General features: G+C 45.5%; 4 protein-coding genes across 9 annotated transcripts in view; all 4 read right to left on the bottom strand.

Annotated features, from left to right (window-relative positions):
- Positions 1 to 18: 18 nt before the first annotated feature.
- Positions 19 to 10,398, bottom strand: jade1 (jade family PHD finger 1). 3 transcript variants are annotated; one of them, XM_062396503.1, is made up of 12 exons: positions 10,331 to 10,398; positions 10,176 to 10,246; positions 7,040 to 7,122; positions 6,321 to 6,388; positions 5,444 to 5,601; positions 5,150 to 5,334; positions 4,227 to 4,438; positions 3,908 to 4,075; positions 3,617 to 3,733; positions 2,344 to 2,952; positions 2,116 to 2,233; positions 19 to 1,840 (listed from the first exon to the last, which is right to left on the bottom strand). In XM_062396503.1, the coding sequence occupies exons 3-12, from the start codon at positions 7,086 to 7,088 to the stop codon at positions 837 to 839; spliced, it is 2,688 nt and encodes an 895-aa protein (XP_062252487.1). In that variant the 5' UTR covers positions 7,089 to 7,122; positions 10,176 to 10,246; positions 10,331 to 10,398; the 3' UTR covers positions 19 to 836. The 3 variants fall into 3 exon arrangements, with proteins under 3 accessions (XP_062252487.1, XP_062252486.1, XP_062252488.1); XM_062396502.1 differs by lacking the exons at positions 10,176 to 10,246; positions 10,331 to 10,398 and adding an exon at positions 8,500 to 8,651; XM_062396504.1 differs by lacking the exons at positions 10,176 to 10,246; positions 10,331 to 10,398 and adding an exon at positions 7,339 to 7,534.
- On the bottom strand, positions 9,878 to 14,605 carry asmt2 (acetylserotonin O-methyltransferase 2). Of its 3 annotated transcripts, none has more exons than XR_009922006.1 (10): positions 14,331 to 14,605; positions 14,170 to 14,258; positions 13,437 to 13,611; positions 13,130 to 13,259; positions 12,792 to 12,860; positions 12,585 to 12,703; positions 11,877 to 12,014; positions 11,469 to 11,591; positions 10,331 to 11,052; positions 9,878 to 10,246 (listed from the first exon to the last, which is right to left on the bottom strand). XR_009922006.1 is itself a non-coding variant. In XM_062396507.1 (10 exons), exons 2-9 carry the CDS (start codon positions 14,248 to 14,250, stop codon positions 10,841 to 10,843), a joined length of 1,047 nt encoding a protein of 348 aa, XP_062252491.1. In that variant the 5' UTR covers positions 14,251 to 14,258; positions 14,331 to 14,605; the 3' UTR covers positions 9,878 to 10,561; positions 10,798 to 10,840. The 3 variants fall into 3 exon arrangements, 2 of the variants coding, with proteins under 2 accessions (XP_062252491.1, XP_062252489.1); XM_062396507.1 differs by having other exon boundaries at positions 9,878 to 10,561; positions 10,798 to 11,052; XM_062396505.1 differs by having other exon boundaries at positions 9,878 to 11,052.
- Positions 14,606 to 17,027: 2,422 nt separating this feature from the next.
- Positions 17,028 to 23,117, bottom strand: pgrmc2 (progesterone receptor membrane component 2). The gene is made up of 3 exons (XM_062396500.1): positions 22,666 to 23,117; positions 18,804 to 18,959; positions 17,028 to 17,349 (listed from the first exon to the last, which is right to left on the bottom strand). The coding sequence occupies exons 1-3, from the start codon at positions 23,006 to 23,008 to the stop codon at positions 17,252 to 17,254; spliced, it is 597 nt and encodes a 198-aa protein (XP_062252484.1). The 5' UTR covers positions 23,009 to 23,117; the 3' UTR covers positions 17,028 to 17,251.
- A 1,975-nt stretch (positions 23,118 to 25,092) lies between these two features.
- Positions 25,093 to 27,358, bottom strand: part of larp1b (La ribonucleoprotein 1B) — an 18,877-nt gene continuing 16,611 nt past the window's right edge. For both annotated transcript variants that reach the window (XM_062398026.1, XM_062398027.1), the window contains exons 18-19: positions 26,931 to 27,058; positions 25,093 to 26,656 (exon numbers count right to left, since the gene is read on the bottom strand). In XM_062398026.1, the coding sequence (XP_062254010.1) occupies positions 26,348 to 26,656; positions 26,931 to 27,058 (437 nt within the window). In that variant the 3' untranslated portion in view covers positions 25,093 to 26,347. The remainder of the gene's footprint in view (positions 26,657 to 26,930; positions 27,059 to 27,358) is intronic.

Raw genomic sequence — 27,358 nt, 5'->3', positions numbered from 1 at the left:
GCAGAGTTGGACACAGCCTGAAGTCTTGCAGAGTGTTTATTCCTCTTCAGGACAAAAGACAAGACACGTTTCATTTGCATAACAGTAGTAGTACAGCAGTGGCCGAGGGTACAAAACGCGTATTCAATTTTTCAGTGTAAAAATAACTCTCCCGTCCTCACACCTGTGCCGTCCTCTCGTAGTGCAAACGCTTCAAATCAAAGTTAGGCACGTGATGGAGGCGATGCGATCGCAGTTCAATTACACTTAAGTGCTGATGACGAGTCAAACGTCCACTTGGACTCCTTCCTCTTCCTCCTCCTCCTCCTCCTCCTCCTCTGTGGCTTCTCAGGAGTTTAAATACAGATAAAAGTTCAGTTTGACTTCCTGTTGGTCGCAGGTGAAGCTCAATAAAAAGAAAGCTACACTGTCGGGATGAGGATGATCTGTTTCAGCTTTAATCGATCAAGTGCAACTGACTCGTGGCCGAGTTTAATACTTTGCCAAAAAACACAAATAACATTGCAAGCTTATGGTCCCAAGCGTCAAACACAACTTCTTCCCAGTCGATGGTTTTTTGCTTGTAAAAGTCTGAGCGAGCGTTTAAGTGGCAACTTGACATCTTTCTACTTCGAGGGGGAAAAGAATATTCAAAAGAAAAAACATCAAAATAAAGTAGAAAGTAAAATATTTCCCAGTTTTACATATGTTACAAATAAAAAATAAATATCAGCTCTGTTTTTCATCTAGGCATTTTTAGGATTCATCGAGAAAAATAAAGGTACAAAGAGCGAGCGTGGTTCTCTCTCTCCACTGACACAGTGCAGCTTATTCTCAGAGTGCCCCCCCCCCCCCTATCAGGAGGCCAGCACGCCTCGCCGGATGATGTCGGAGCCGTAGCGGCGGCTGAGGGCGGAGTCACCCCTCAGCTGGTGGGAGTGGCAGCGTTTCAAACAGGGCTCCACCTCCCCCTCGCTCGGTTTGGAGTCGGAGGCGTAGCCGTCGTGCTCCGCCCCCCCCGTGCGGAGTCGCGTTCTGGCGTACGGCGGCTCCGGCGTGTTGGTCAGCGGCCTCAGCAGCGGCTTGCCCTGCTCCTCCTCCTCCTCCTCTTCCTCCTCCTTCATCGTCAGAGGCCTCTCGCTCCTCTTAGGGATCCTGAACTTGCCCCAGCCTCGGATGTGGCCGACGGCCCCGTGGGGCGAGTGGGAGCCGGTGGCCTGGCTCCTCCTCAGCCAGCCGCCGGCTCGGGGACACTTAGTGTTGCTGGTCACGTCCAAGGGGGCGGGGCTTCTCCTGCTCAACCCTTCGTCGATGAAGATGTCGTCGGTGTCGGAGCTTCTGATGTCCACCAGCCGGATGGAAACGGTTTTCTCCAGATGCTTGGACCCGAACTTGTTCTTGACCTGACTGGAGAGGTTCTCTGCCACCACCTCGCTCCTCCTCCTCCTCCTCTTCTCCTCCTGCTGCTCGTGGTCGTTGTCTCGCTTCCCTCTGGTCAGCGCCTCGGGTTCGGGCCCCGGGGCCTCTCTCCTGGGCCCTTTCCTGCTCTCAGGTTTGTGCAGCTTGACGGCGATGGCCTCCTGAAGCTTTGGGAGAAGAACCTCCTGACTGATGTCAGAGTTCTGGATGTGGGCGTCGCCTTCAGCCTCTGACGCCTCTTTGACTCGGGAGCTTTTACCGTCCTTGGTCTCCGGCTGTTTGCTCAGATTCTCCTTCTTGTGAATGTGAGGCGAGTCAGAGAAGCTCCTCCTGTCGGTGCTTTTCCTTCTCTCCTGCTTCTGAGAGCCTTGTTTGCTCCAGGAGGAGCGAGACTTTGAGCCCAGAGAGAAGATCTCCTCCAGGTCCTTCGCTGACGGGTCTCCTGCAACACACACGTCACATTCAACCTTCAGTGGAATCATCGTGTGACAGAATGAAGCTATGATGTTTAACTTCTTTCTCTCTTTCAAATCAAAGTCCAGTTTATGAAGCTTCTCTTTTCATTAAGCTTTCATCCTGCATATATTTACCATTATGAGACAGTTTTATTAATAATATAACAATTAAAAATCTGATCCAGTTTGCAGAGTGAAAATAAAGACAAATATCTGCATGTCCACATTGGACAGAAGGTGTCTCGTGTCCAGTTAAACTGACCTGTGAGCAGCTCGTGGTCCAGCAGCTTCACCTGCTGCTGGAAGATCTGCTCCTGGACTCTCCACAGCGAGCGCTTCATCTTCTCCCTCCGAGTCACCATGTAGGTCAAGTTACGCACCTGACGAGCCCAACGGCAGAAACACACATCAATACACTCAGTTTAAAAACACACAGTCAGTGATGCAACTTCCCAGTACACAAGCTTTGACCAGTGAAGTGGACACCTACCCTCTCCAGGTCCTGGCGGAGGTGCGTGAACAGCTGCAGGCGGCGCAGCAGCACCTCCTGCTCGCGGCGGGCCAGGCTCTCCTCCTCGTCCTTCTTGGGCGTGAGGAGCGGAAGGTTGAAGTTGGCTTTGCGCTTCAGCTTCCAGTACTGGAAGAGGAAGTCCACCACCTCCGGCAGCAGCTTCAGGTGACTGGCCACCTCCTCCACCCCCACAAACTGGTAGAACTCCTCCTCCATCTCCTGCAGCTTCAGCTTGCGGAGGTTGACTCTGTTCTCCAGCTGCCGGCTGCTGAGGACCTCCGCCTCCCTGGACGCTCTGTCCACCAGCTGAGGAGGCACATAGGAGTTCAGAGAGGTGGAGGAGGAGGCGGCGTCTTCCTCCCCTCTCACCCGGCCTCTCCTCCTGCCCTTCTTGTCTCTGGCCCCCTCCTTCTCCTCCTCGTCCCCCGAGTCTCCGTCCCTGGACTCGGCGCCCTCGAGCCCGGAGTGTTTGGGGCAGTAGGACTTGAACTTGACCTCGTCGTCCTCGGTGAGGATGGTGTTCATCTCCAGGCCGGCGTGGAGGCCACACGTCACATGGAAGGCAGTCCGGCAGTTTTTAGCTGAGCACTGAAGAAACAAGAAGAAGAAGAAAGAGTTTGAGTTAAACATCGAAAACAATCAAGAGTCTTAAAATCATCATAATGATCATAAGAAGCTGGAACATTGACGTGACACGTAGAAGACTGGAAACGTTCAAACTACGATCATCAACAAGGTTTAAGACTTGTGATGAAATGCTTTGTGACTCACTGAAATACTCGAAGGAAGGGTGAAGTGCATTGTGGGAAATGTAGTTTTTTTTGTGCCCTATTGGCAGAAAAGAAAGTTGTTAATAAAGTTTCAGACTAAGACTGACGATCTAAGAGAGGAATGGACATAAAAGGGAAGATTGCTGAAGTGCTTCGTTGAGGAGAACAACAAGATTCAGACCCAGGGATCAGTGAGATGTGAAGAAGACGAAGAAGAAGACGAAGAAGAAGAAGAAGAAGAATAAGAAGAAGAAGAAGAAGAAGAAGAAGAAGATCTATGAGTTCATTTGTTTGGCTGCAGACGCATCACGCTGGGAACACTCATCTCAAACTGCAGCGTCTGAATTACTGGACGCGGTCACGCTATGCTTGTCATGCCTCATTAGGTGTGTGTGTGTGTGTGTTCATGCGTGAGCGTGCTTGTGTGTGTGTGTGCTTGTGTGTGTGTGTGTGTGAAGGAGAAACATGAGCAGCGGCTGCACCTGTATACACGCTCCCCTCTTCTCTTTGCACAGGCAGCAGATCAGAGCCCATCTGTTGCTGGGGATGTGGGACACGTTGGTGATGGGCTCCATCTTCTCTGGATTCCCGATGCTCACCTGCACATTAAACACAGAGTTAAGACTTGAGTTGCTCCTGGTGCTGAGCCAGACATCTGACCTCCTGTTGTGTTGTTGTTTACTCTTTTACAAAACAGTTTGAAGCATTTCTTTCAACATTATTTTAATTCTTTCGATTCTACAGAAAACACTTGATAACAGGTTTGTCTTCACCTCTGGAATCCACAAGGCACAGCTGACGTGGACCCACTTGGTTCCACTTCGGGTCGGTTTCATGGCTCCGCCCTTCTTGGGACACAGCTGACATTTGGGCATGATGCCGAGGGCGCAGATCCGGCACAGCCAGCTGCCCTTCGGCACTTTCTGGATGCCGTAACACGCCTGGTGAGAAATGCAAACAGACGGCGTCTCAACTTTCAGGAAGCAAACAGAAATCGATAGAAGATGAAGTGAGAGGGAAAGGGAGTGTGTCCTCAGGGTGAGATTCCTTTCTCCCTCGGGCTGAGTGAGTGTCCGTGTGTTGACCTCTGACCTGGTGGACGCAGATGTTGCACTTGTCACAGAACACCATCTCGTTGTTGTCCTCCCCGTCCGGCGACCGGCACACGTCACACACCACGTCCTCGTCGTACTCGATGCCCAGCCCCTCCTCCGTCTCCGTGGCGTGCGTCATGTTCTCGTGGCAGCGGTGCTCGAACTCCTCGATCACTCGCTCCATCGTGATCTCGTCCAGCAGCGGCATCGCTGCACAGAGACCGAGGCAAAGTTCTACAATAAGTTTTCTTAATATTTGACATTTAAATCTTATTTGTACTAAAGTGTCAAGTGCTTTTTGTGAATATTTCACACTCTTTCTTTCACAGCTGCTAGTTTGGAGTTAATCCTTTTGCCCGACAGCCACAAAACACTTGATAACATGTTCAGTTCACTGTGACACCAGCTTCACGCTGCAGATGATGTTGTGCATCTAAACAAAGACGTGTTCAAAGCAACACAGGCAGCCTGAAATGAATCTGAACAATAGGATCAGGAGTCTCTCTATCTATAAAGCAAATCTTTGAGAACATTAGACTTCCTGATACGAACAGTGATCCCAGCTCGAGAAGAAGAAGAGTGACGTGCTGTTATCCTTAGGGAATCGAACTATTGGGTTGATAACTGTTTCTGACTGTGTAAGTCTGCGGCTGTTTTTATAACTAGAGATGATAATATTAAAACTGAGGCACCTTGTTTTTCTGTCTCACATTGAACAGATTCAATTTCAGAATCAACTGAGGCCGAACAAAGCATGAAAATAAAACCAGTGGAATGAATCTCTTCCACTTGTTCCCTCTTAAAACAAAACATGAGTTGACCTGCATCACAGGTTCCATGTGTCTATGTGATTTTTCTCATATACATAGAAATAACATGAAGAATCAGACCGGAGACTCGATCACCTGATCCGTGACTCACCCATCTCTGCAAACTCCTGGTTGATGCTCTGCAGCCAGGCCACGTCCTCCTCGTTCAGGTCGTAGCGGCACATCCCCTCCGCCAGCGTCCGGATGTCCACGTAGCCCAACGCCTCGGCGCCCGACGTCCGGATGAGTTTCTTCGGCTTCACAAACATCACCTCCTTCCCTTTCTCTGCCAGCGCCCTGCACAGCACAGAGAGGTTCAGACCTACTCAACACCGACGGTACAACAAAGCAGCTGAACTGGCCTGTGAGACTTTCCAGTCTTTGAACAAGCGGTCTGTTGTCCTACCTGGCGACGGGCTCCGGGATGGACTGGGGGCTGACTGGGACCTGGACGCCCTTCTCCCAGTCCTGCCTCCACTGGTCGGCGAGGACGTAGTAGTCCTCTGTGCTCAGCTGGGACGAGTCGTGAACCTTCATGGCCGTGATCAGGTCCGTCCTGAAAACCTGCAGCGAATCACAACAGTATTAGTTTATGATTGTTATTCACAGCAGGTGACAACGACTGGTCACTACAGCGCTGATCTGAGACCAGTCAGACATCAGGCGCAGCTGCTTGATGAGAAGCTGACTGTTTCAACTCAATCACAATCAATCGTTTTGTCTCTAGCACGTTTCAAAGATCACATTTAATAAATCAATCAATTAAGGAATAGAAGAATTATTAGAAAACTCAATAGTGAGTTATGTAACTAATAATGAGTTATATGTTTTTAAATGTCTCCTCTCTGTAAAGCTTGTGTATATCAGTGTTTACACAGAGATAACAGGCTGTGTGCAGTCAGCTGAACAGGAACCAGCCAATCAGGATGCTGCTTAGGGCAGAGTCATTGTTTTGCTTTAATTTGATTGGCCTCTGGAGAGAAGGGCGGTAACGGCACGGCGGCCTGAAGACTGAGCAGCAGATAAGAGAAAAGTTTCCACTCACAAGAACTCATCCAAACTAAAACATGAATCAATGTTTAAAATAAAGAGCAATTTGACTGATAGTTATTAACGATTGTCCACATTAAAGTGTTTTATCTTTGAAGACGCATTATATGAAACAATAATCAAATAATAACCAGAACACAGAGTGAAAGCAGACCACTGTTGATGACTCAGTAACTGTTCATGTGTTTATCTAAACATGATCATCCGTAAACGTCCCGATGAGACGGACGTACCTCGGAGGGTTTGTGACCAGTGCCCCTCCTCGGCTGGGAGGAGTGCTGGGACCAGCAGGTGGAGTTACCTGCAGGAGAAACCACAGTTAATGAAGGACACCGACTTTCTTCTTCGTCTGTTTCAGCGGTCGTGGGGATTTTAAATCAAACATATGCGACTCATGCAAATTACATTTTGGGTTTTTCAATTTCGTTCCTAGTTTAACTTTGTCTTATTAGAACATCAGTGAAGGTGTAGCTCCAGTGTTTTACTATTCAAAAACATAGATCCTTAATTTACACTGAAGTATTGTTACTTCAAATCTTTACTTACACGCTGCAGAACGATGTATAATCTATATTTGATGTGTTTTACATATAACAGAATATATCTATGGAGGTAACAGACAGTTTCCCTCATCTGACTTAACCTGTCAATACCTTCATGTCCACTTTCTAGTTTGTTTAATCAGCAGAAATTAAGCAGCACATCTGACTGATTGTGGTTATGTTATGAAATGTCTGCAATTGAGAACTTGCCTCAACATTTTGTTTAATGTGGCAAAGACTGACGCATCGGAGACAATGAAACAAACGCCACAAACCAGATTTAATACAAGTTCCTGCTCTGCCCTCCTTCCCTTTTGAACTGGAGGATGGTGGCGAGTTGCGTTGACCTAATTCACGTCTATATTTGGTCCTGGTATGAAGGAGACAGCAGGAAGAATATATTTACTTACTTTCATTGTCGGAGTCCTCGCTGCTGCTGGGGAGTCGGCCTCTCTTCATTGTCGTCTGTGTGAGGAGCTCCGTCCTCAGGACACTACAGCAACACAGGAGGGACAAGATTAATCAAATTAAAGATGTCAACACTTCAGAATGAGACAAGAAGTCAGACTCAAAACCTGTCGTACAGTAGTTTGTGTTAAGGATAAGTACAATAACAACAACTTTAAAACACACACTCGAGATACACAATGAAATAGGAAGTTAGTTGCAAACAAAAAGAAATATAAATAACTTAAAATACAGTCTTTACCAACAGGGCTACAAACAACAGTCAACAGCTCAGAGCAAAACAAAGCAACACACTGATCCACATGTTTCCTGGTTGATCTGACAGCACACGTGCCCTGCAGCGATGTGCGTGCACACGCGCAAAAACACACACACACACCACTGTCCCCAGCGATGACAACAACAAGTTGGCACATGTGACGCACACAGGAAACAACGTGAGCTCCACATGCAACGTGCACACGAACATCAACAGGAACTAGAAACATCTGAGTCCGCTGCAGCCAGCGTGCACATGGGGTGGGGGCTGGAGGGGGCGATGCTAACTCTGGCTTAGCGGGCTAGGCTAGCAGCAGGCTAGTTAGCGCGACGCCTTTTCTTCCAGTAAACACAGTAGCAGAGAGCTAACCGTGTAGCGGCTAACTCTTAGCTAACAGCTGGCCACCGTCACTAAGCCCCGGTGCCGAGGAGCCAAACTGAGAAACTGAGTGTTTACGAGGTGATCAGATGTTTACGTCCAAAGCTGCAACACAACACGATGTTTGAGGCATTACTATTTAAAGCAAACTGCAGATTGGCTAGCTAGCTTTAGCCAGATTGCTAATCTCCCACTAGTTATGCAACATGCGGGCCCTTACACGAGAATGTGAAAATGTTACGAGTATATTAAAAAAATGATGAACTAAGTTTATAGAATGAAACGAGCTGTTCTCTCAAACCCTCATTTAATCACTTCATGGGTTGTTTTCTACAGAATGCACGTTGCGTTAGCCTGACGCTGGTGGTTAGCAGCATCGGCTAGCTGGTTAGCTGGAGGCTAAGCTAATGTAAACTACCACGGTTGTGTTTAGCATTAGCCCGCGGGGCTAACTCCGTGTTGACTCCCGCTGAGCCCCTCGTCCAACCCCGGCTCTCCTCCACAGGTGAGGGGTCACATATCGACCCACACAAGCTACCTGGAGCCGGAGAGGCCCCGCGGGCGGACGGTGTGGACGAGGGCGGTGAGCGGGGTTAGCTAACCCGGCGGGACGGAGAGGCAGCTCCGCCACAGATTCACTGGTTAATCTTTGGCGCCATTTTAAATGACGGTGTCGGGAACACACAACCTAAAGGCCCGTCAGGAGCCGCACACACACGGGACTCGAACCCGGACAGAGAGCGAGAGAAAGCGGGCGGTACGTACAGAGCACGTCTGGCCGGTGGAGCAGGTGTCAGGGTTTGAAGTGAAGCGCAGTTTGAGCCGAGAGTTCCGCTTGACCCGCCGCATTCCACACACACACACACCGGGGGGAGGTTACCCTGCCCCGGCCGCAGCGGCGCTTCAGGCCCGCTGGAGGGCGCCACCGCTCCGGGAGCACAATGTCCCCGTGCTTACATCAGTCAGGTTGCACATGAACAACAAACATGTCAACAAACATGTCAACAAACATATGATCAATGTTAATAAGATGACACGATATCTATCTTCATTGATCGCTGTGGAGAAATGAAATCCAGCATAGCAGCACAAAGACGAATGGAATAAGAATCCAGAAAAATAGGAACCTTATTTACTGAGCTGAGACAATATCAACAAATGTTCAGATGCTTGTCTTCACAGATTGGCTCCTCCCCCTCTCAATGCTTTTATCAAGCAGAAAACCACTGATGATAGACACATGAGGTCAGTAGGACGTGGAAGGAGGTGGTAGGAAGAGGAAGAAGATGGTAGGAGTTGGAAGGAGGTGGTAGGAAGAGGAAGGAGGTGGTAGGAATTGGAAGGAGGTGGTAGGAATTGGAAGGAGGTGGTAGGAAGAGGAAGGAGGTGTTAGGAATAGGAAGGAGGTGGTAGGAATTGGAAGGAGGTGGTAGGAAGAGGAAGGAGGTGTTAGGAATAGGAAGGAGGTGGTAGGAGTTGGAAGGAGGTGGTAGGAAGAGGAAGGAGGTGTTAGGAATAGGAAGGAGGTGGTTAGAGGTGGTTAGAGGGGGTAGGAAGAGGAAGGAGGTGGTAGGAGGTGGAAGGAGGTGTTAGGAATAGGAAGGAGGTGGTTAGAGGTGGTTAGAGGGGGTAGGAAGAGGAAGGAGGTGGAAGGAGGTGTTAGGAATAGGAAGGAGGTGGTTAGAGGGGGTAGGAAGAGGAAGGAGGTGGTAGGAGGTGGAAGGAGGTGGTTAGAAGTGGTTGTATGATACCAGTGAGAAGGTCTAGATGTTTGCTCACCTGCCAGGGGACCACAGTTGAAGAATTGCTAAACTGCCTCAATTACAGATTTATTAATGAGCTTTGTCCTGAGATTTTAAACAGAATAAATAAATATAATGTGCAGTACAAAGAGAGAGAGTGTGGTGACTGTCGTGTCTGTGACTCTCTCAAACCTCTCTGCTGCTGCAGATTCTTCAAGGCTTCACACGCACGTCTGACCTTTACTCAGTGTCTGCCCTGAACTCTCTGATCACGTTAACCACATGTTTACACACATCACGTCCACGACACGGAGAAAGTTAGGAGCGTTGTTCAGCTGGACACAAGGTGGAACTTCACGTTTCATACAACTGCTGAATTAACAGAGTCCACCACACCAGAGTCGTTTACACATGCAAATCTTTTAGTTCAAACGTTTTAATAAAAAATGGAACAATCTGCAAACAGTAAACATCATGACTCTATGATTTAATATGAGGGAAACATGCTGTAAAGACCAGAGGCCAGAAAACAAGCTTATGGTACCGTGTGTTTACAGACTGTATATAAAGGTGGTTGCAATATGGGTCATAAGGTCGATAAAGTTGGTTCTTATCACACTGAGGTTTGCTCAAGTTTGGTTTTAATTAGTTAATTGATGCAATAAAACAAGTGATGATTGACAGCTGAGACTAGGTCACATGTGTTTATCAGGAGGTTGATGTCATCGCTCCACCTGAGACCCGGCGTCCATCTTCATCTACAGTCTGTGCTTTATACAGAAAGAGGTTTTTATACGTTTCTACAGTTTGAGTATTTGTATCATCGATAACATGCAAATCAGGTAAAAACTCACTGATCTCTCACACACAGTTTTTCTACCGAGTCATCATTATGCAAACGTCTGAGCAGCCACGAGATGATATGAATGATAGATGGTGAGATGTCTGTGTGATGTCATCAAGATCTCGAGGTAACTCAGCATCAAGATTGTCCACAGGGATAAAAATAAAATCCACAGAACAGCAGAATGAGAACAGACGTCACCGAGCACCAGTTTGAAACAGTAGTAAATAGATTCTTCACACTGTGAAAACATAAACAGAAGTTTGTCAGAACACCAGCAGAGACATGACGGAGGTAAACTGAGGTTTGTCTGGTACCGTTCTGCTACGTCTAAGATCTACGAGGGAACCTGAACTCAGCAGAATCTTGGGTTGAAACAATCGGACACATCCACAAGACGCACTTTCCTCGTCACACTGAGAAATGATTCTATACATTTTCAAGGCCTTGAAATGTTTAAGTTGAAGTGTTCTCTACTTTCCCCGACTTCCCAGCAGCGCTCCTCTCGGCTGATCTGAGCTCATCTGGTGGCCAGGATGGCGTCGTAGGACTTCCCGGTCCGACACACCTGAACATTCAGGAAGCCGCTGGTCTTCAGCAGGCGGGTGTACTCGGAGGGGGGGCGCTCGCGGCCCTCCGCCTGCACCAGCATGTTGAGGGAGAAGATCTGAGCCATGATGGGGCCTCGGCGGTTCTCAAACAGCATGGCCTCCACCAGCAGGACGCCCCCACCTGGCGAGGAGGGAACACATGAGCATTTTCTCAATGTGATGCTTCATTTGATCGGTGAAAAATTTAAAAACAAAGTGTAATAGAAAGTCCATAAACCTCCATCATCTTCATCATCATCATCATCATCCTCTTTTCAAAAGTTCTAAATATATGAACAGCAATCATATTAAATAATGCTAACTAGAGATGAGTGTAAACGCAACGTGAATACAAATTTAACCAGGATTCTATTTGAATACAGGAAAGATAAAATAATGAGGCCATAGATTTGCATACACACACAACTAGAAAGGCAGCATATGAGGGAATACCTCCGCCAAGGCCAGACAATCCTGCACATGGCTGTTTGAACCTCGGTGGAGTTAACAGACACATGAGCTCTTAAAGACTCCTAGGAGAACGTGCAGTGAACTCACCTGGTTTGCAGGTGTCGTAGATCTTCTTCAGCAGCGTCACACACTTCTCCTCCGGCCAGTCGTGAATGATTCTGGCCAGAACGTACAAGTCAGCAGCAGGAACATCTCCATCGAAGAAATCTCCTGCAAAACAGAACGTTAACGTCAGTTTACAGTTTATTTAAATCCTCCTTTCAAGAACTTTGCTTATATTTTGTTGATAACTGAGCAAAGTGATGACGAAGATGTGATAGAAGTTACCAAAACTACTACGGCTAATTGAACCTTGTGGGGAGATATGTTTTTCAACACTGCTTTAGTTATAGCTAGGGTTAGGGTTACAATTTAGTTTTATTATATTTTTCAGTTTGATCTCCTCTCAGTAATAACTCAACTGTTAAAAAGTGAATGAGGCTGAATGAATCTCACCGGTCTGAAACACAATGGTATCGTCCTCCTGGGAGAAATGTCTCTGAGCCGTCTCCACGACCTGCGGGAGGTCGAACACGGTGACGGAGGAGGACGGGTACGCCGTCGCCATCTCTCGAGCCAGAGCCCCAGTGCATCCTGGGAAGTGTTGAGACGGAACAATGTCACTCTGTTACTAAGTGTTAAAATCAAAATGTTTCAAAAACACGATCAGATTCAGAAAAATACCAATTAAGATATTAATGGTCGTTAATAAACCATATTTCAACATGTTTGTATATTCAATACTTTTATATATTTCATATATTTTTAATACGTTTTGATTGTCTATTTAAGTTGGGTGTCTTCTACATAGAAGTGAATGGAGACTTAATCATAACTAAGTGTGACACAAAACAGAGAATTAGAAAGTAGAAAAGAACAGAGGACCAAGAACGGATCCCTGAGGGACACCGGAACTCAGACATTTGCATAAATAACATGCAAACCACTGATCAGCTGCAGATGGTAACATTATGCACAGTTACTTTATAGTCAGTGCATTTAGTCTTTAAATAGTCTTATTTGATAACATTTTTTAGATGAATAATGGATCGACTCCTGATGTTGTAAATTAATAACCTGCTGGTTGAGTTCCTATCGGCTCCGGTGACACAGATTAGATCTGATTATGAAGCCTCCACTCCACATGGTGGCGCTGCCTCTTACCTCCGAGATCCACGATTGTCTGAAAGCCGGAGAGGTTGAACGCTGTCACGATGTCGTGTCCGTCCAGAACCCAGGAGGAGTTCATCAGACCCATGAACTTCAGCATCTCCTCCTCCGATCTGGTGGATTTTACAATCAAGCACAGAATCTCAAAAACTCGACCATTGAGGGATGAAATGATAGAACGACATAACTATAGCATCAAACCTGTAGATAGCTTTGAAGATGTCCGCTGAGGGGAGGCCGAAGGTCTTTTCATTCTGGTTCTTCCCCTCCCTGTGTGGATGGAAAACTCAACTCGTGACAGGAATCATTCAAATAGAGTTTGTTCTCAGTTTTATTCTGTTTATTCAGAGTTGGTTTAATTCTAAGAACAGCGTTGGAGGCTATTAACTTTAATATGTTGAGACATTCATATTCGTCTTTTTTCAGTTTTTAATTGAAAGATAATTAGACCATAAAAATCTTAGATCTTCTGCTCTGGCTTTTTTTGAAAGCTACGTGTTGGCTCCTTATTCAGTTGAGTGACCTTTGAACCCACAGACCTGACGGCGTCCACCATGTTGTTCCACAGGGGGTAGATGGTCTGGGACTGGTAGACGATCATGTCGTGGAGAGACTTGGCGCTGCCTCTGGCCAAGTAGAGGCTCGCCACATCGGTGCTGCTGTAAACAGCTGCTCACGAAAAACACATGAATCAGATTGAAAGCTCCAGAAAAGCTACGACATGGACGTTAGTTCGTTTTTTCAAAAGTCCTGTTAAGACATGGTTGTGATATTTGCGTGAAGTTTATATTGCTACGTTCGTGTGGTAGTTCAGACTGTTTGAGATCATTCACTCCTCTTCCTCACCCGTCCCATCTTTGGTCTCCACCTCCAGGATCTCGATGCCCACCAGGGCGTCCAGCAGCCGCTCGATCCCGTCCACGCTGGTGCTCAGCTCGCGGGCCACGTGCGGCGCGCTGAGCGGCTCCGGGGACGTCAGCAGGAGATCGAACACCCCGAGCTCACACGCTGAGAAGATCACCTGGAGGGATCGGACCACATGTCAGCACCTCGGCAGGTCAGGCCCCCCCCCGCCTCCTCCATGTTGGTGGACGGGAGGGGGGGTCGTAACTTTGATGACGCTCTGAATCTCAGTAGGACTTTCATTAGTGCTGCCATACAAGCCAGCAGCCAGATTGACCTTTAGCCTTTAGCCTTCCATCGAGCTCAACCTGTGTCATCAGTTACACACGTTTCAAAACACTTTTTGACACTAAGGTGCACGACTGAGCTTCTGTCCCTAACATCTGCTGGTGGCCAGTAACACCTGAGGACATCTACTGGTTGGTTATTAACTTAAACTGTGCAGAAGACCTTCAAACATAAAAGAGATATTCACTGTTCTCATCAAGCATCAGAGCGTGAGACTCTAAGTGACACTGGTCCTGATGAGTGGCTGAACTCTCCTGGATAGAGAAGAACTGGAGGAGCCTCCATCACCAGAGTAAACAGAAGACAGATGCAGGACCACGAGTGAATGGTTCGTGGAGCCAGGATCCATCAGTGAAGATTGACTCTTAAGGAGAAGAACAGATTTTACCTTGGAGACCCTGAACCCGTTGAAATACTCCAGAAGTTTGAAGGGGTAGTCGAGCTCGCTCTGGGACAGATGTTCAGCCATCACGGCTCCTGGGAGGAGACACAGCATCTGTAACTGAACTCTGAGGACAGGAGCGAATCCAGATGTTCATCATCACTCACCGGAGCCTGGACGAGCTGCGGAGATGTTCGGGTTCCGGACCAACGACGGAAGGTTTCAGCCTCTTTGTGGGTTTTTTAGTGGATTTGTGTGAGTTTTTGTATCTTTGAGTCACAACCCGGAGCCAAGATGTCGCTGGTTCGTTGTGTGTCCGTGTGAAATGGACGTCGGATCTTCAGCGGAGAGAAAGACGATGTGATCCAGGAGGAGGTCGCTGCTGCTGATCTGCACACACACACACACACGCACATGCACGCAGCACCCACACAAATACACTAACGCACACACAAACGCACAGGGATCCTTCAGCCAGACGGTGTAGTTCCAGGATCAACCAGAGCAGCCTGATGGCGCTGCTGAGCTGCTGCAGGCGTCTCCACATGATGATGTTGACCAATCAGAGACGAGCCAGTGAAAAAAGGAACAATTTTCTTTCAACTCTTTTGTTACTATGGAAATTAATAAATATGCAATCGAGATTAATATTTAAAAAAAAATTATACAGAAATAAATGAGTAACCGGAATAAATTGGGGGAAAACTGATGATTCATTAATGAAAAACAGGATTTGTTTATACACTTATTTCCCATTTTATGGTAACATCGCATTAACTACCAAACCTGTTTATGAAATGTAAACCTTGAAACATATTCCCTATTTTTCATGGTGTCACACAAGGAACAAATAAATCTAGATTGAGAACATTTTGATTTGGGAAAAAAATATATATAAATGGGCGATAACATACAATACATAAATAACTGTTTAAGCATTCATTTATGTATTTGTTAAGTATGTGTTATGTATTGCTCCCGTCATTATTTTATACAATCAATACATTTCCTTATTATATGCTTTTATTAAATGTGTGTATTTGATCAGTTGTGTAAACACATTGTGACGAAGGTGTGTAAAAAGAAAGTAAATAGAGAAGAAGGCGTCAAACAATAAAAACATTGCTCTTTACTAATTTTAGTATCAAACTTTCTTCTCTTGTCAATTTGCTTTAGTGCTTCTCAACATCTGGTTTTAATAATAATCATCCCCCAGAAATTCACATCTTTAATATATTAAGATTTTTCACTTTGGAGTTTGTTTTTAAATATAGACACATTTAGTTTGTTGTATATTATCTATACTCTGTGGTGACCATGTAGTAAAACAGCTCTTTAAACATCGACTAGAAAGAATGAACTTTCCTGCTCGGATCACAACTTCTCTCACAGGCAAATAAATTCCAAACTTCTTCAGTTATTAACCAAATCGATTTATTATGCATGAACAAATCCCTTCCTGCCTCGGTCGCACGCTCACACTCACACGCACACACACACCCAACATTTAAATACATGACGTGGTGGGAATTCGGCATAGCTGACTTTGTTGTTGCACATGCTTTAATAAAATGATAGATATATTTACAGGATAAGCAACGTCTCCGAAAAAGAAAATTCGCACAAACAGCTCCCGGTCCCGCCCTGCAGCACTTTGCAACGCTCCTTTACTCAGTTTTTTTATTTTTTTAAATTTTATTTTATTGTTTTTTGGAAATTCACAAACGTTTTAAAAGGAAGTTCAGAACTGAGAAAAAAAATAAAGAACACAAACCATGGGGGTTTTGGCCAATACGACATAGCAATATACGTGTATGGAGTTCATCAACTACATAAATATGGCAGTAACACTGAGTAATTCATACGGTCTATTTACAAAGTTGGTGAAGTGGGGGAATATTACAGTCTGTGCACGGACGACTGTCAGAACCTTGACGCCTTCTCTAAGTCTGGGGCACCGAGCCGAGGAGAAGCCGACCCCCCCGTCCCGTCGCTCACCTCCGGTCAGACCAGTCAGACCAGTCAGACCAGTCAGGACAAACTAAATAAGGCACAATTAATACTTGGACCATTTTTCGGGGGCATCTACAGACTTGCAGCTGGCTTGTGAGGCATGTAAACAATTGAGTCGATTGATTAGGACTGCCTTATCACCTTCCCTTTGTATTCCCTATCTCTGATTCAGTCCAGCCGATGTGATTGAAAACAGGTATCATATGGCAAGGACCTTTGACCCCCCCCCCCCCCCCCCAAATAAACGCATCCCCCAAAAAATAAAAATTGAAGCTTTCCTCCCCTCCTCCCCCCTCCCCCCTCCCTCTATGCTACGCAACAAATACAATCACATGGTGACAAACGAAGAAAACTAGTAGTGCATACACTACAAACACAACAGGAAAATGCGCCATCCCCGTCAATTACCTTTGGTTAGGCCACGACACTGCCCTCTCAACAAGTGGTGGGAACTGATTTGAAACAAAACACAGAAGTGAACGATCTCTCGATTGATTGATTGATAGATTGATAAGCTGTCCGGAGCTGAAGCAGTTTCAGTTGCAATGGGACTAAACCACAGATAAAAAGAGAGAGAGTGAGAGAGAGAGAAATCCTTTTCCTCTTCGACCGGTGGGTTTCTGACCGACTCCGCCCTACCTCCACCCAGCGGCGACCACAGCAACCACATTCACCCCCCCCCCATCACCCTCCTTCCTTCCTTCCTTCCTCCCTAAATATTTTGTGGTTTTGTTTCAATTAATCGGATCGAACGACCTCTCTGCCCCCTGACATGTCTGCCTTCGTTAGAAAAGCCCCCCCCCCACCTATTCACAAGGTTTCTGATTGCTTTCTGTTGGTGGATTATGAGGGGGGGAGGGAGGGAGGGAGGCCTGGGCGGTGAGACTTGAGTCCTGTCCTTTGAGAACAGCCGCGGCACCGGACAGATTCAGCAGGAGGTCGGGGCAGGGCAGGTCAAGACAGCGGCAGGTAGGTCGATGGAGTGAGAGGAGGAGGAGGACGTCTGGGTGGGGGGGGGGGGGGGTCTGTCGCAGCTGTTTGGGGCTCCTGGCTTTGGTCGGTGTGATGGAGCCGCTCAGTCGTGTTTCAGATGGTCCTTGATGTCCTCCTCGTCCGTGTACTCCGATGGCTCGTCCCCCGGCTTCAGCAACCGCCCCACGTAGTCGTATTTTTCTGGAACACATCGACAAAAATGTGTTAAAGAAACATAGAAATAAAAAAATCCACACTGACCTTATTTTAGAGATTAAACAATCTGTAATTGTATAATTAAACTGATTGAAGGATTATTGAGGCAGCCACCAGAGTTTATTTTCAATTAGCCATTGTCTCAATTAGTTTTTTTAATGAGGTTTTGTTTTGACCCGTATTTTTTTTTATTGATTTGTTTTCAAGCAAGATTACATGTTTAATCTTATTTAACATGTTCTTTGACTTGTGAGCCTGGTCCATGTCCCGTCTGCTAACATGGAGGAGGCAGGGTTCGTAACCAGTATTGCATCCAGCCACCAGGGGGACATCAAGATGCTCATGTTCTCTCATCGTCTTTATATATATCCTCGATTGAACTAACCATAGAACTCAAGCTATTTGTGGTTTGTGACGTTAGGTGATGGTCGAACCTGTCCCGACAGATAAACACCTGCCGAATGACTCACGAGCAGATCTGGGTCGGTTCCTCACGTAAGTAGGTGAACCACATTTCAACATGATGACACACGCGCTGCTGTTGGTAATAATTAAAAACAACTTGCAGATTGATTTTTAAGTCGATGCTTATCTCAGCAACTGCCACGACACGCAGCGAGTAGCTCACTGGCTTCTTCAACGGGATTTAATCCGTTTGGACTCAGCCAACTTCCAAAGCTGCCCAGTCCAGCAGGACACGTGTCCTCCACTGTCCATGTCTGAAGACGCAGTGACCTGATGCTGCTCAGAGGGAGTCGGCCCAGAATTAGACCAACGACCCTCGACTCTGACTTTAAAACACTGGAAAACTAAACACGTGACAGGTGTGGTTTCAGTTTCTGTTTGACCGAAGATGAGGCAGGAGAGTTGAGTTTGGGTTCATCTGTCACAAAGCTCCACGAATCAATATGTCTGAACTACTTTGATAAAAGATCAGTTTTACTGGTTCAAATGGGACGATTTTCAGATTTTCTTATGAAACTGAATTAACAGTTTTTATATTTAATGCTTCTTCACAGTCCATTGATTATTTCATCTGGAAAAAGTCCATCAGCAATTTTTCAAACCCACTGTGACACATTAATAAGTGGCTCGAACTGAGTGTTTGATAATTATTAGTTATTAAATATTTCTGTGGATTAATCAAACTGAAGGATAGTTTTTGAACTGTTTTAATTTTATTCGAGTTTTGTTCCCATGTGATTCGTAAAGCACTTTTTAACCTTGTTAAGATAAGTGCTATAGAAATAAAAGTTTTATTATTATTGATTTCTTCCATTTCACAAACAGAAGCTCTGTTTGTGTCTGGATCCTCAGTCTGAGTGAATCCACTGAGCTGTGGATGGAGACGTTGTGGTTCAGATGCTCAAAACACCACAGAGGTGAAATCTGAGCTGAATCGATTTCTCAGGAGTTTTCTCCGGTGGAGCTCGGCCTACCCATGAACTGCATCTCCCACTCCCTCACGCTCTCCATCTGCACGGCGTTGAGGTCGGACAGGTCGTCGTACTCGTCCCTCAGGGCGTCTTTCTCCAGGCAGAAGGTGGCCAGGCCTCTCGAAGCATCCCGGCCTGCGAAGACTCCGTAAGGACCGTCTGGGGAAGAACCACCAAACATCAGGATTAACAGAAAGTTTAGACGAGCAGTTGCTTCCTTTCATTTTCAACTCTGCAGCTTCACGATGGTTCTGAAAGGGCCGTGTTAGTTTCCTGATTCTTTTAAAGATTTAAAAAGATCTACAGAAGACAGAACAGTAGTTAGAGAAGTCAAACCCACATCAAGTGACTGACGCTGCTGCTTCACATTAAAAACCTCCCTGAGCCGCCATTATGTAAAACCACGGGATTGCAGTTGAGATAAAGTGAGTTGGCAAAATGGTGCGAATGTGGCAAAGCGGGCGGTGGCACCAGGGGATTTCCCTCCACTGCCCACAGGAGATAGTTGTTTACAGGATCCGGTTCAAGTCCGTTATGAAGACAAAACTATAAGAGCGACAACATTCATTCTGTTTCCTGCACCAACGTCTCATAGTGATAAATACAACAGAATGCAGTGTGTGTGTGTGTACACATTAAAAGAAGATTTATATGGGTTTGTGTATTTGAAAGTCAAATTCATGTTTACGAGGTAGCATTTCAAACCGTGGATGTTTGGTTTTCATTCTCTGTAAAGTTCACACAAACACGACTGAACTGATGTTCTTTAAAGTTGACAGAAGGTTTGGACTTGTTCTTATTAAAATCAGATGATATGAGTGTAAGAGGCACGTGCCCTTCTGACTGACACGTTAGTATTATGGTTTGTTATCAGCCGACACACACTGATGCAAACTGTGACAGTTGTGTCCCCTCAGGCTCATTTATCTGTCTCGCTCTGCGTAGTTTGAAGAGTATAATGTTTTCTTAAAATTTGTAGCTGTAAATAAAATATCAGATCGTCAATCTTGAGACATTCATTAAAAAAATATATGATATTTGTTTTTGTACAACATTACTCGGCACTTGTTCCTGTCCTGACAAACGTTTGCCAAGAAACATTCTGTACAAATAGTTTTAATATTTCCACAATCTGCAGAAGAGGGTTTCACACAGAGCAGCACATTGAGACGACATGCGTCACATTCAGGAATTTTCAGTTACAGATGAATAATATTTCAACATCCCCTCAGAAATCCTTCATCATCTTCCAATAAGGAAAAACATCTGAGGAGCATGTGAACGCCGCGCTGTCCTCAGGTTCTCTGCTGCTAACTGTGCAACAGGAAACAGAACAAACTCAGTCTGGTGTTCACAGCCACGTTCAAGAGCCCGTGAAGCCAAGGCCCCTTATCACCTCAAAGATTAGATGTGCTGTTACTCACTGTAACTCACAGATAAACAGCTCATCCTGCAGGACGAGGCTACTTATTGATATTTGTTATTTTAACGCTGATTATTGGAGCCATATTGTTTATTTAATCCTGAAACTTTCAGAGTGAAGCAGGAGCCAGATTTACGCCTGAACATCTGAAAACATGTGAGAGAGTCAACTCCTCCAGATTCTTCTCTAACCAGCGGATCTGCAGCTCAGAGCAAGAAAACAACGTCGGCCATTATTGAGAAATCAAATTCAATAAGAGAAGTTTTATATCGATGTGTTTCTTGTGCAAGAACAGTGAGAAGCACAAACTTCACTCAGAAAAGTTGGTCTATGAAATGATCAGAATCAATAATCATAATGTGATAATAACTAGTCCAGCTGCAGCCAATAGATCTGATTATTGTTAATTAATAACTGGGTCAAAAATAAAGAGCTTCTTGTCTTAAGAACATTTACTGAAACCCAGCTGATCTCTTTATGATGTGCACACGCACCAGTCTCTACATCTGCTCCCGTGTTACTGTAGATGCTGCTTTAATATTCATCCTGTGGATAAACATCACTCGTCACAACTCTGCATTATCTGCACGTTATGTTTTTGCACTTCTTCATCTATTCTTCAAACACTGCGGTTCACATCCCATCACCCATGGGCCTTTCTACTCCCTAATCATATGTTGTGTACCCATTTGTATACCTGTGTGTTTACTGGTGAACTGCGGACGAATTAAATAAACACATGCAAATGGAAACAACACACGTACAAATTAAGAAATCGACTTCATCCAGTTGACGACACGTGTTCTGCAAATAGTGAAAGTGGAACCGTGTCCCGGGGAGAAGTGAAGAAGCTGCTGCAGGTCGGTGCTTTGTGACAGAACTGAACTTTAAATGTCTCGTGACCATTTGCAGCACGAGTGTCGTCAAACTGATGAAGTGGTTTTCTTCATTTGTACGTGAGTTGAATTCTCTCTAGGTTGCCGTATTCTGGGCTCAGGGGAAATGGCAGGTCAATCCCTTCGGTCCTGTACTTTAGGTAGAACTGATATTAAGTTTACTTTGACTTGAGAATAAAGTTTTTGATTCACAACGACATTAAAAACAAAGTAAAGCAACAAAAACTTGTTTCCCAGAAGGAAAACCTCGAAAATATTTGATGTTAATACACAAACTGAGGTCGTTGTGACACACCACAGATAAAGATATACGCTGTGTGTGTCTATGTGTGTCTGTGTGTAGCTGCACAGGTTCAGGCCGACTTGGCTCAGACCTGCTGCTGCTGTGGAAAAGCAGACGTGACACTCGAGGCTGCAGCTGAGGCTGTTTGCATGAAGGCTCCAGGTTCCAGGTGTGAGTCAGACGGGACAGGGACAAAGTGGACGAGCCGGCTGCCCCCCCCCCTCGGCACAGACAGGAGGACATAACAAACAAAACAAAAAATGATGACTGACGTCTTTCATCATAGGACTGAGCAGCTCCTCCCGGACATGATGGATTCACTCATTAACCAGGTCACACGGCTGCACCCAGCACTGACTCCATTTATCTTTATATCTATAGCACTAGTTTTGTATTTACAGTTTTACTTTCACATTTACTCTCACGTCTGCTGCTCCTTCACTTCACCAGCTTCCATTATTCAGCTTTAAATGTGTATTAATATTCGTCTTCAATACTCTGGTGTGTCTTTGTACTTCATGTACCCGTGTTGTGAATATGTCTCCATTAGCTCCATTAGGACTTCTGCCCAGTGACAGCTGGTCGTTGGACCTTCATGTCACTGCAGTGAACTTTGTTATGGACTCATTGTGGCAGTTTGTTGTCATTGTGCTGTTGTGTTTGCAGCTGGATCAATAAAGTATGTATTCATGTATTTGTCCACGTGTGTGTCTCTTGTGCTGCCCGAGCTGCAGACCGCAGAGCCCCGCTTCCTCCTCTCTGACCCCCGCCGGATCAAAACACGTGTTTTCTGCACAAAACTAGCCTCCACGTTAGCAGACGTGCTAAGCTAACTAGCATGGGAAGTTAAAGATGCGTGTTGTGTTCGTGACCAGTGTAAACACGTCCAGACAACCAGTGGGTCTGCGTGCACGTCACACACACAAGCTAGCTGGCTAAACAAGCTAGCTCGGGTTCGACCCCAGGTGTAAACTTCCAACACTTAAAGTTGTAAACAGGTCAAACGCGCGTGAGTGTCAAAGTTTAAAATGTGTGTAGACGTCATGGTGCGTGTGGGGAGCTGGGAGCATCCGAGCTAGCTAGCTGACAGCCTCGAAGCCCCATTCAAAGACACAGAGAAACAGCATCCGAGCTAAGCTAACCCAGCGGTTAGCGCCGAAACTGGAGTCTCGGGACGGCTCGCCTTGAGCGGGACGTGTCCGCTATCGCAGCCCGCTAACGCAGCCCGCCGCCCGGCCGCGGCTCGCCCCGCCAGCCGCTCACCTTTCCCGTAGAACTTCCTCCCGCTGGTCACGTCGAACACCTTCATGTTGACGGCCATGAGGATGCGCGGGTTGAGGAGCCCGTCGTACTCCCGCAGATGCTCCAGCTCGAAGTCCCGTCTCCTCATCTTGGGCAGAGCCGAGGCCTCGTCGCGCTGGGCCGCGTCGGGGCCGAGCCGCCGGGCCCACCGCCGGTACACCGCCACGCACACCGCGGCCACGGCCACCAGCAGCCCGACGTTCAGCAACATGCCGCCGAGGCCGAGCCCGTCCGACTCCTCCGCTGCGTCCTGCCCGTCGCTGGCGTCCGCGGGTCCGCTCCAAGTGTCTCCATCGTCCGCCATACTGCACGCCCCTGCTGCTGCCTCCACGGACCGTGGGAGAGAACACACTCGCTGGGGGAGTCCGCGGCTGCTTTGTTACATCGTGTGCTCGGTGGAGACTGATCCATCAGCTCCACTGGGATCCAGTGACATGGGGGCGGAACCAGCATCAGCCTGTGAACTCCTCCAGGGAGGAGACTGGTTCTGTTCCCACACCAGTTCATTCAGAATCTGCTAGATCCACACATCACTGGTTCCAGGCTGGTGATTTAAAAGTTTAATTTATTATGTGGGATGCACACAGGAACAGAGCAACAACAAGTGGATGAGAAAAAAGACAAAATAAGACAACAAATAGACCAGAACAACAACAGAGACACACAAACATGTCAAAAAGACACACAAAACAACAACTTAGATATGAAAAAGACAAAAACGAGACACTAAACTCCTGTAGAACTATGAAACAGAAGCACAACATGACAACCAAGACACAAAACAACAATAAAGAGATGAGACATGACACAACATGACAGCAGAAAGATTTAAAAAAAACATAATAACAACAGAGACACACAACCTATCCACGCCTGGATAAATATAGAGATGTAACCGATGATCACATTCTTTTCATTCTCCAACAATTCATCAGTTCATCATTGTTGGTAAAATACAGAATCTGCACAATCTACACATCACCAGTTCCTGGTGGTTTAGGTGTCTGCTTTCATTTGCTATCTTATGTGTGGGATACACACAGGAACAACGAAGATACACAATATGACCACAAAGAAACCCCAAAGTGTTAATGACGTCTGCAAAATAGCAAAACAACTTCAGTCTGGAGGTTTGATGACGTCTTTTGTTTGCCTCTGTCCAGTTCCTCATTCCTCCATGTGAAAAAAGACACACACTTTTATTGACATATAACACACAATAAGACATGAAAAAGACCACAATGACAATATAGAGACACAAAACTGTCAAGAAGAGACAAAACTTTACAAAAGGAGTAAACCTGTAAACACAACAATGTCACATATAGGTGCATAATGACCACACACCATCTCTTCAGTGTGTGTTAGTGTGTAGGTTGTGTTCAGAAGGGAGGGGTCTCTCACTTGCCTTGGCCCAGATGTGCTCATGTTCTCGTGCCCTCTTGGTAAATAGGAAAAACTTTTATCTAAACTTTATTAAACTTGTATCAACACTTGACACATTGATGTTTACTTTGAGCTCACGTGTTTACCTTTACAAACACTGAATACAAATCTAACTTTATAAAGTCTGAGGACATGAGTGAGGACATTTTGTTCTGAACAATCACATCTCGTCTGACAATGTGTTATTACCACTGTCTGTTGTTAACTGTTGTCTGTGATTGTTTCACTATTGTCTGTTTGCGTGTCTGTCACACCCCAGTTGTTATGTTATATCATATTTGTGTTATTGTTAGTTTGTTGCAGCAATAAACTGAATAAAGCTTCGTACAAACTTAATGCACCGTCGACAGTACAGAAAACATTAGTGAACAAACCCACAGTAATTCATTTTGAGACACATTTTTAAACTTTGCCCTTATTTAACATTTGCAGCCACTTCACTAAAAGAAGTCTTTTGTGGAGCCACGTTGTATTTTGAAGCTGGGATTTCCGAGCAACACGTGAAGGCATCAAAACAACCGCCTACCTCTGTTATGACTCGAGTCCTGGAGCTTTTTGTCCGTGTCGCGACCCGTAGACAGGAAAGGCGAATGAAATGTCAAATAAAACTAAAATATCTCAAACATCTTTAATTATTTATTACACAGCTTGAATTTATTTACTAATTTCTTCCTCTTAGGTTCTTCTAAAACGAAATGATGCAACAATAAATCTATTTTGGCTCAAAATCTGCTTTTCTGAGGTCATTTGATCGTCTTATGATCAGAACATATTTTCATATCCTGATTAATATCATCAGGTCTTTGTTTTCCTGCTCACTCTTCACCCGAGTTGCTCTTTCCCACTCAGGCGTTCTATCAGGTTTGACGACACTTTGCCTCAGACTGAATCTGCAGTTTGATAAACGATCAGAACAGATCACATGACACAAACACCAGCTCGTACAATCAAGTGTTATTTTATATATTTTTTTGCATTTTACAATTCATCGACATGCATTGCTTTGTCCTAAAACACACTCAAAACAAAAAAACCACATTACCGATAAAACAAATCACGTCTTAAAATCAAAAAGGATAACTGAATAGCAAATTATTTTTTATAGTATTTACATTTTTTTCTTTAAATTCAACTCTAAATCCTCTCTTTAAGTCCACGGATGAAGTAAAGGAAAGTTAATGATTAAAGTGCTCTATAGCACTAAGCCTCAAACAAAATATGAAGTAAACTTCAAGCTAAAATATACTGTAGTTTTTTTTATGAAGCTAGCTCACACCCATAGTTCCAGCAGAAATATTTAACTTTTTTTATATGATATTCAATAGCAAAAAGCATTTAAAACTGCATCGATTACCTAAGACTATTTCATCAATCAAGTAAAATTAAAAACAAAACAATAAATTATTCTACCTCTGGGTGTAAAATGGGACTTAAAGTAAGTAAAGCTTCCCAGATGAATTTAACATTTTTTGCCAGGTTTTTAATTAAATTTATTAAAATCCGATGTGATGGTTTCAGCTGTGATGTCTGTGAGTCAGACTGAAAAACATCAGGACACATCTGTCCCAGAGCAGCAGCCTCGGGGGGGGAGGTCGACATTGATTGTCATGATGAAGACGATGAAGATATTTATGCCTCATGACAAAAATAAAAAATAGAAAAATGTGATTGGTGTCACTTTGAAAAACATTAAAACCCCAAAAATAAATCAGCTGGGAAGACTTTTAAAAAAAAGCTGAATTTGGACTTGTTTAGTTGTGGTCACCAATCGTCCTCCAGTCGTCCTGGTGAGTCAGATCTAAGGCACACAAGACAATCGGCTGCGTCTCTTATCTTGGCAAACTAGAATCACAGTTCAACACCTGGTCACAGACCACAGCGGCCGACAGGTCGTGCAGATCGACACACATGTTGAAGAGTTTTGGCATCTGAGAGAACAAAAGGCAAAATGCAGGGAATGCATTTTTTTTTTTCTTTTCTGTAAACATAAAAAGGAGCTGCACAGATTCAAGCTCACGGCCTATGCTTGCTTGCTTGCTTTAAAATGAAATGCACTGATAAAAACAATCAAATGAAGTCAACCACGCTCAGTCTCTCTTCATACCCTAACGGTTTGCCGCTGACAAGAGCAAACTCTGCAGCTCGGAGCCGCTTCCTCTTCTCTTCTATCCAAACCCACGCCTCCAGGGAGGGAGCTTCATTTATTTGGTGCAGCGCTCGGCTTCTTCCCGGCACCGGACTCCGTCTTCTTCGCCGCGGCGCTCGCTCCTGCAGCGGGTTTCTGGGCGTTGTCTTTGGGTGCGTTCGGTGCAGCAGCAGCAGCAGCAGCAGCAGCAGCAGGGGTGGTGGTGGTGGTGGCAGCGGCAGGTGGAGCAGCAGCACCGGAGGATTTGGAGGCCTGCGTGGGCTTTGAGGTAGTGTTGGAAGGATGTCGCCGACGCCTCCCTTCGTCCCCGGCCGAGGACGAGTGGCGTCTCCTCCTGCCTCCCTCCTCTCCCATCGGGGGCTGCAGACACAGGTCAAAGGTCAGGATGAACATGAGAAACACGGAGGTTTATCAGAGCTCACAGAGACCTGAGTGAAAAACCTAACGTTCACTTAAATGTCTATGAAGCAGAAACAGGAATAAAAAACCACCAGAGCTCAAATCTCTGGCTCTTATTCTAAATCCTTGCTTTTTAATCATTTATAGATTTTTCTTTTAATTGTATTGATCAGGCCAGAGACTAAGATTTACAATTAAAGCCAGATGCTTCACGTATTAACTGGTTGTCACTCACATCCACCCTGAAGTCCTCCAGGTTCTTGAACTGGGAGAGGTGTTCCTGCAGCTTCGGGTCAATGGGCTGGTTCTTCATCTTTGAATATTTCAGGAAGGCCCAGAACTTCTCCAGACCGTAGAGCTGACCTGGAGGAAGAGACGGGTTCAACACCAGAACTCGGAGAGGAACATCATCTACACCTCAGTGTTTCCATCTGACTCGATAAACCAGAACGTTCTCTCTCATTCTACATTTTGGTTGTGAATATTGTTTATGATTTTACCTAATGTGTGACCAGTAAAGCATTTACATATGTAGAGGGAATCAAGGCCACATAAACTCAGGAAGATCATTTTAAAAGCTAAATATGAAGCAGTAATTTCACCACTGATCCATAAACTGGTCTGATGAGATAAGAGGCTCGTGCACCAGTAAGAGGTGGAGAC

This window comes from Platichthys flesus, chromosome 10 (genome assembly GCF_949316205.1).
Source record: "Platichthys flesus chromosome 10, fPlaFle2.1, whole genome shotgun sequence".
NCBI lineage: Eukaryota > Metazoa > Chordata > Actinopteri > Pleuronectiformes > Pleuronectidae > Platichthys > Platichthys flesus.
Note: the sequence above shows the minus strand (reverse complement) of the source record. Positions and strands in the feature narration are given on the sequence as shown.

What these genes read in the sequence shown, in the direction of transcription:
- asmt2 (XM_062396505.1), bottom strand. Translation starts at nt 14,250, where the DNA reads ATGGCTGAACATCTGTCCCAGAGCGAGCTCGACTACCCCTTCAAACTT. An exon ending in GGAGACCAAAGATGGGACGG is followed by an intron (nt 13,260 to 13,436) that starts GTGAGGAAGAGG and finishes TTTCGTGAGCAG; the next exon opens with CTGTTTACAGCAGCACCGAT. An exon ending in CTACGACACCTGCAAACCAG is followed by an intron (nt 11,053 to 11,468) that starts GTGAGTTCACTG and finishes CCTCCTCGCCAG; the next exon opens with GTGGGGGCGTCCTGCTGGTG.
- pgrmc2 (XM_062396500.1), bottom strand. Translation starts at nt 23,008, where the DNA reads ATGGCGGACGATGGAGACACTTGGAGCGGACCCGCGGACGCCAGCGAC. An exon ending in GAGGAAGTTCTACGGGAAAG is followed by an intron (nt 18,960 to 22,665) that starts GTGAGCGGCTGG and finishes GTTCTTCCCCAG; the next exon opens with ACGGTCCTTACGGAGTCTTC. An exon ending in GTGGGAGATGCAGTTCATGG is followed by an intron (nt 17,350 to 18,803) that starts GTAGGCCGAGCT and finishes GATGTGTTCCAG; the next exon opens with AAAAATACGACTACGTGGGG.
- jade1 (XM_062396503.1), bottom strand. Translation starts at nt 7,088, where the DNA reads ATGAAGAGAGGCCGACTCCCCAGCAGCAGCGAGGACTCCGACAATGAA. An exon ending in CGAGGACTCCGACAATGAAA is followed by an intron (nt 6,389 to 7,039) that starts GTAAGTAAATAT and finishes TTTCTCCTGCAG; the next exon opens with GTAACTCCACCTGCTGGTCC. An exon ending in ATCCCGGAGCCCGTCGCCAG is followed by an intron (nt 5,335 to 5,443) that starts GTAGGACAACAG and finishes TGTGCTGTGCAG; the next exon opens with GGCGCTGGCAGAGAAAGGGA.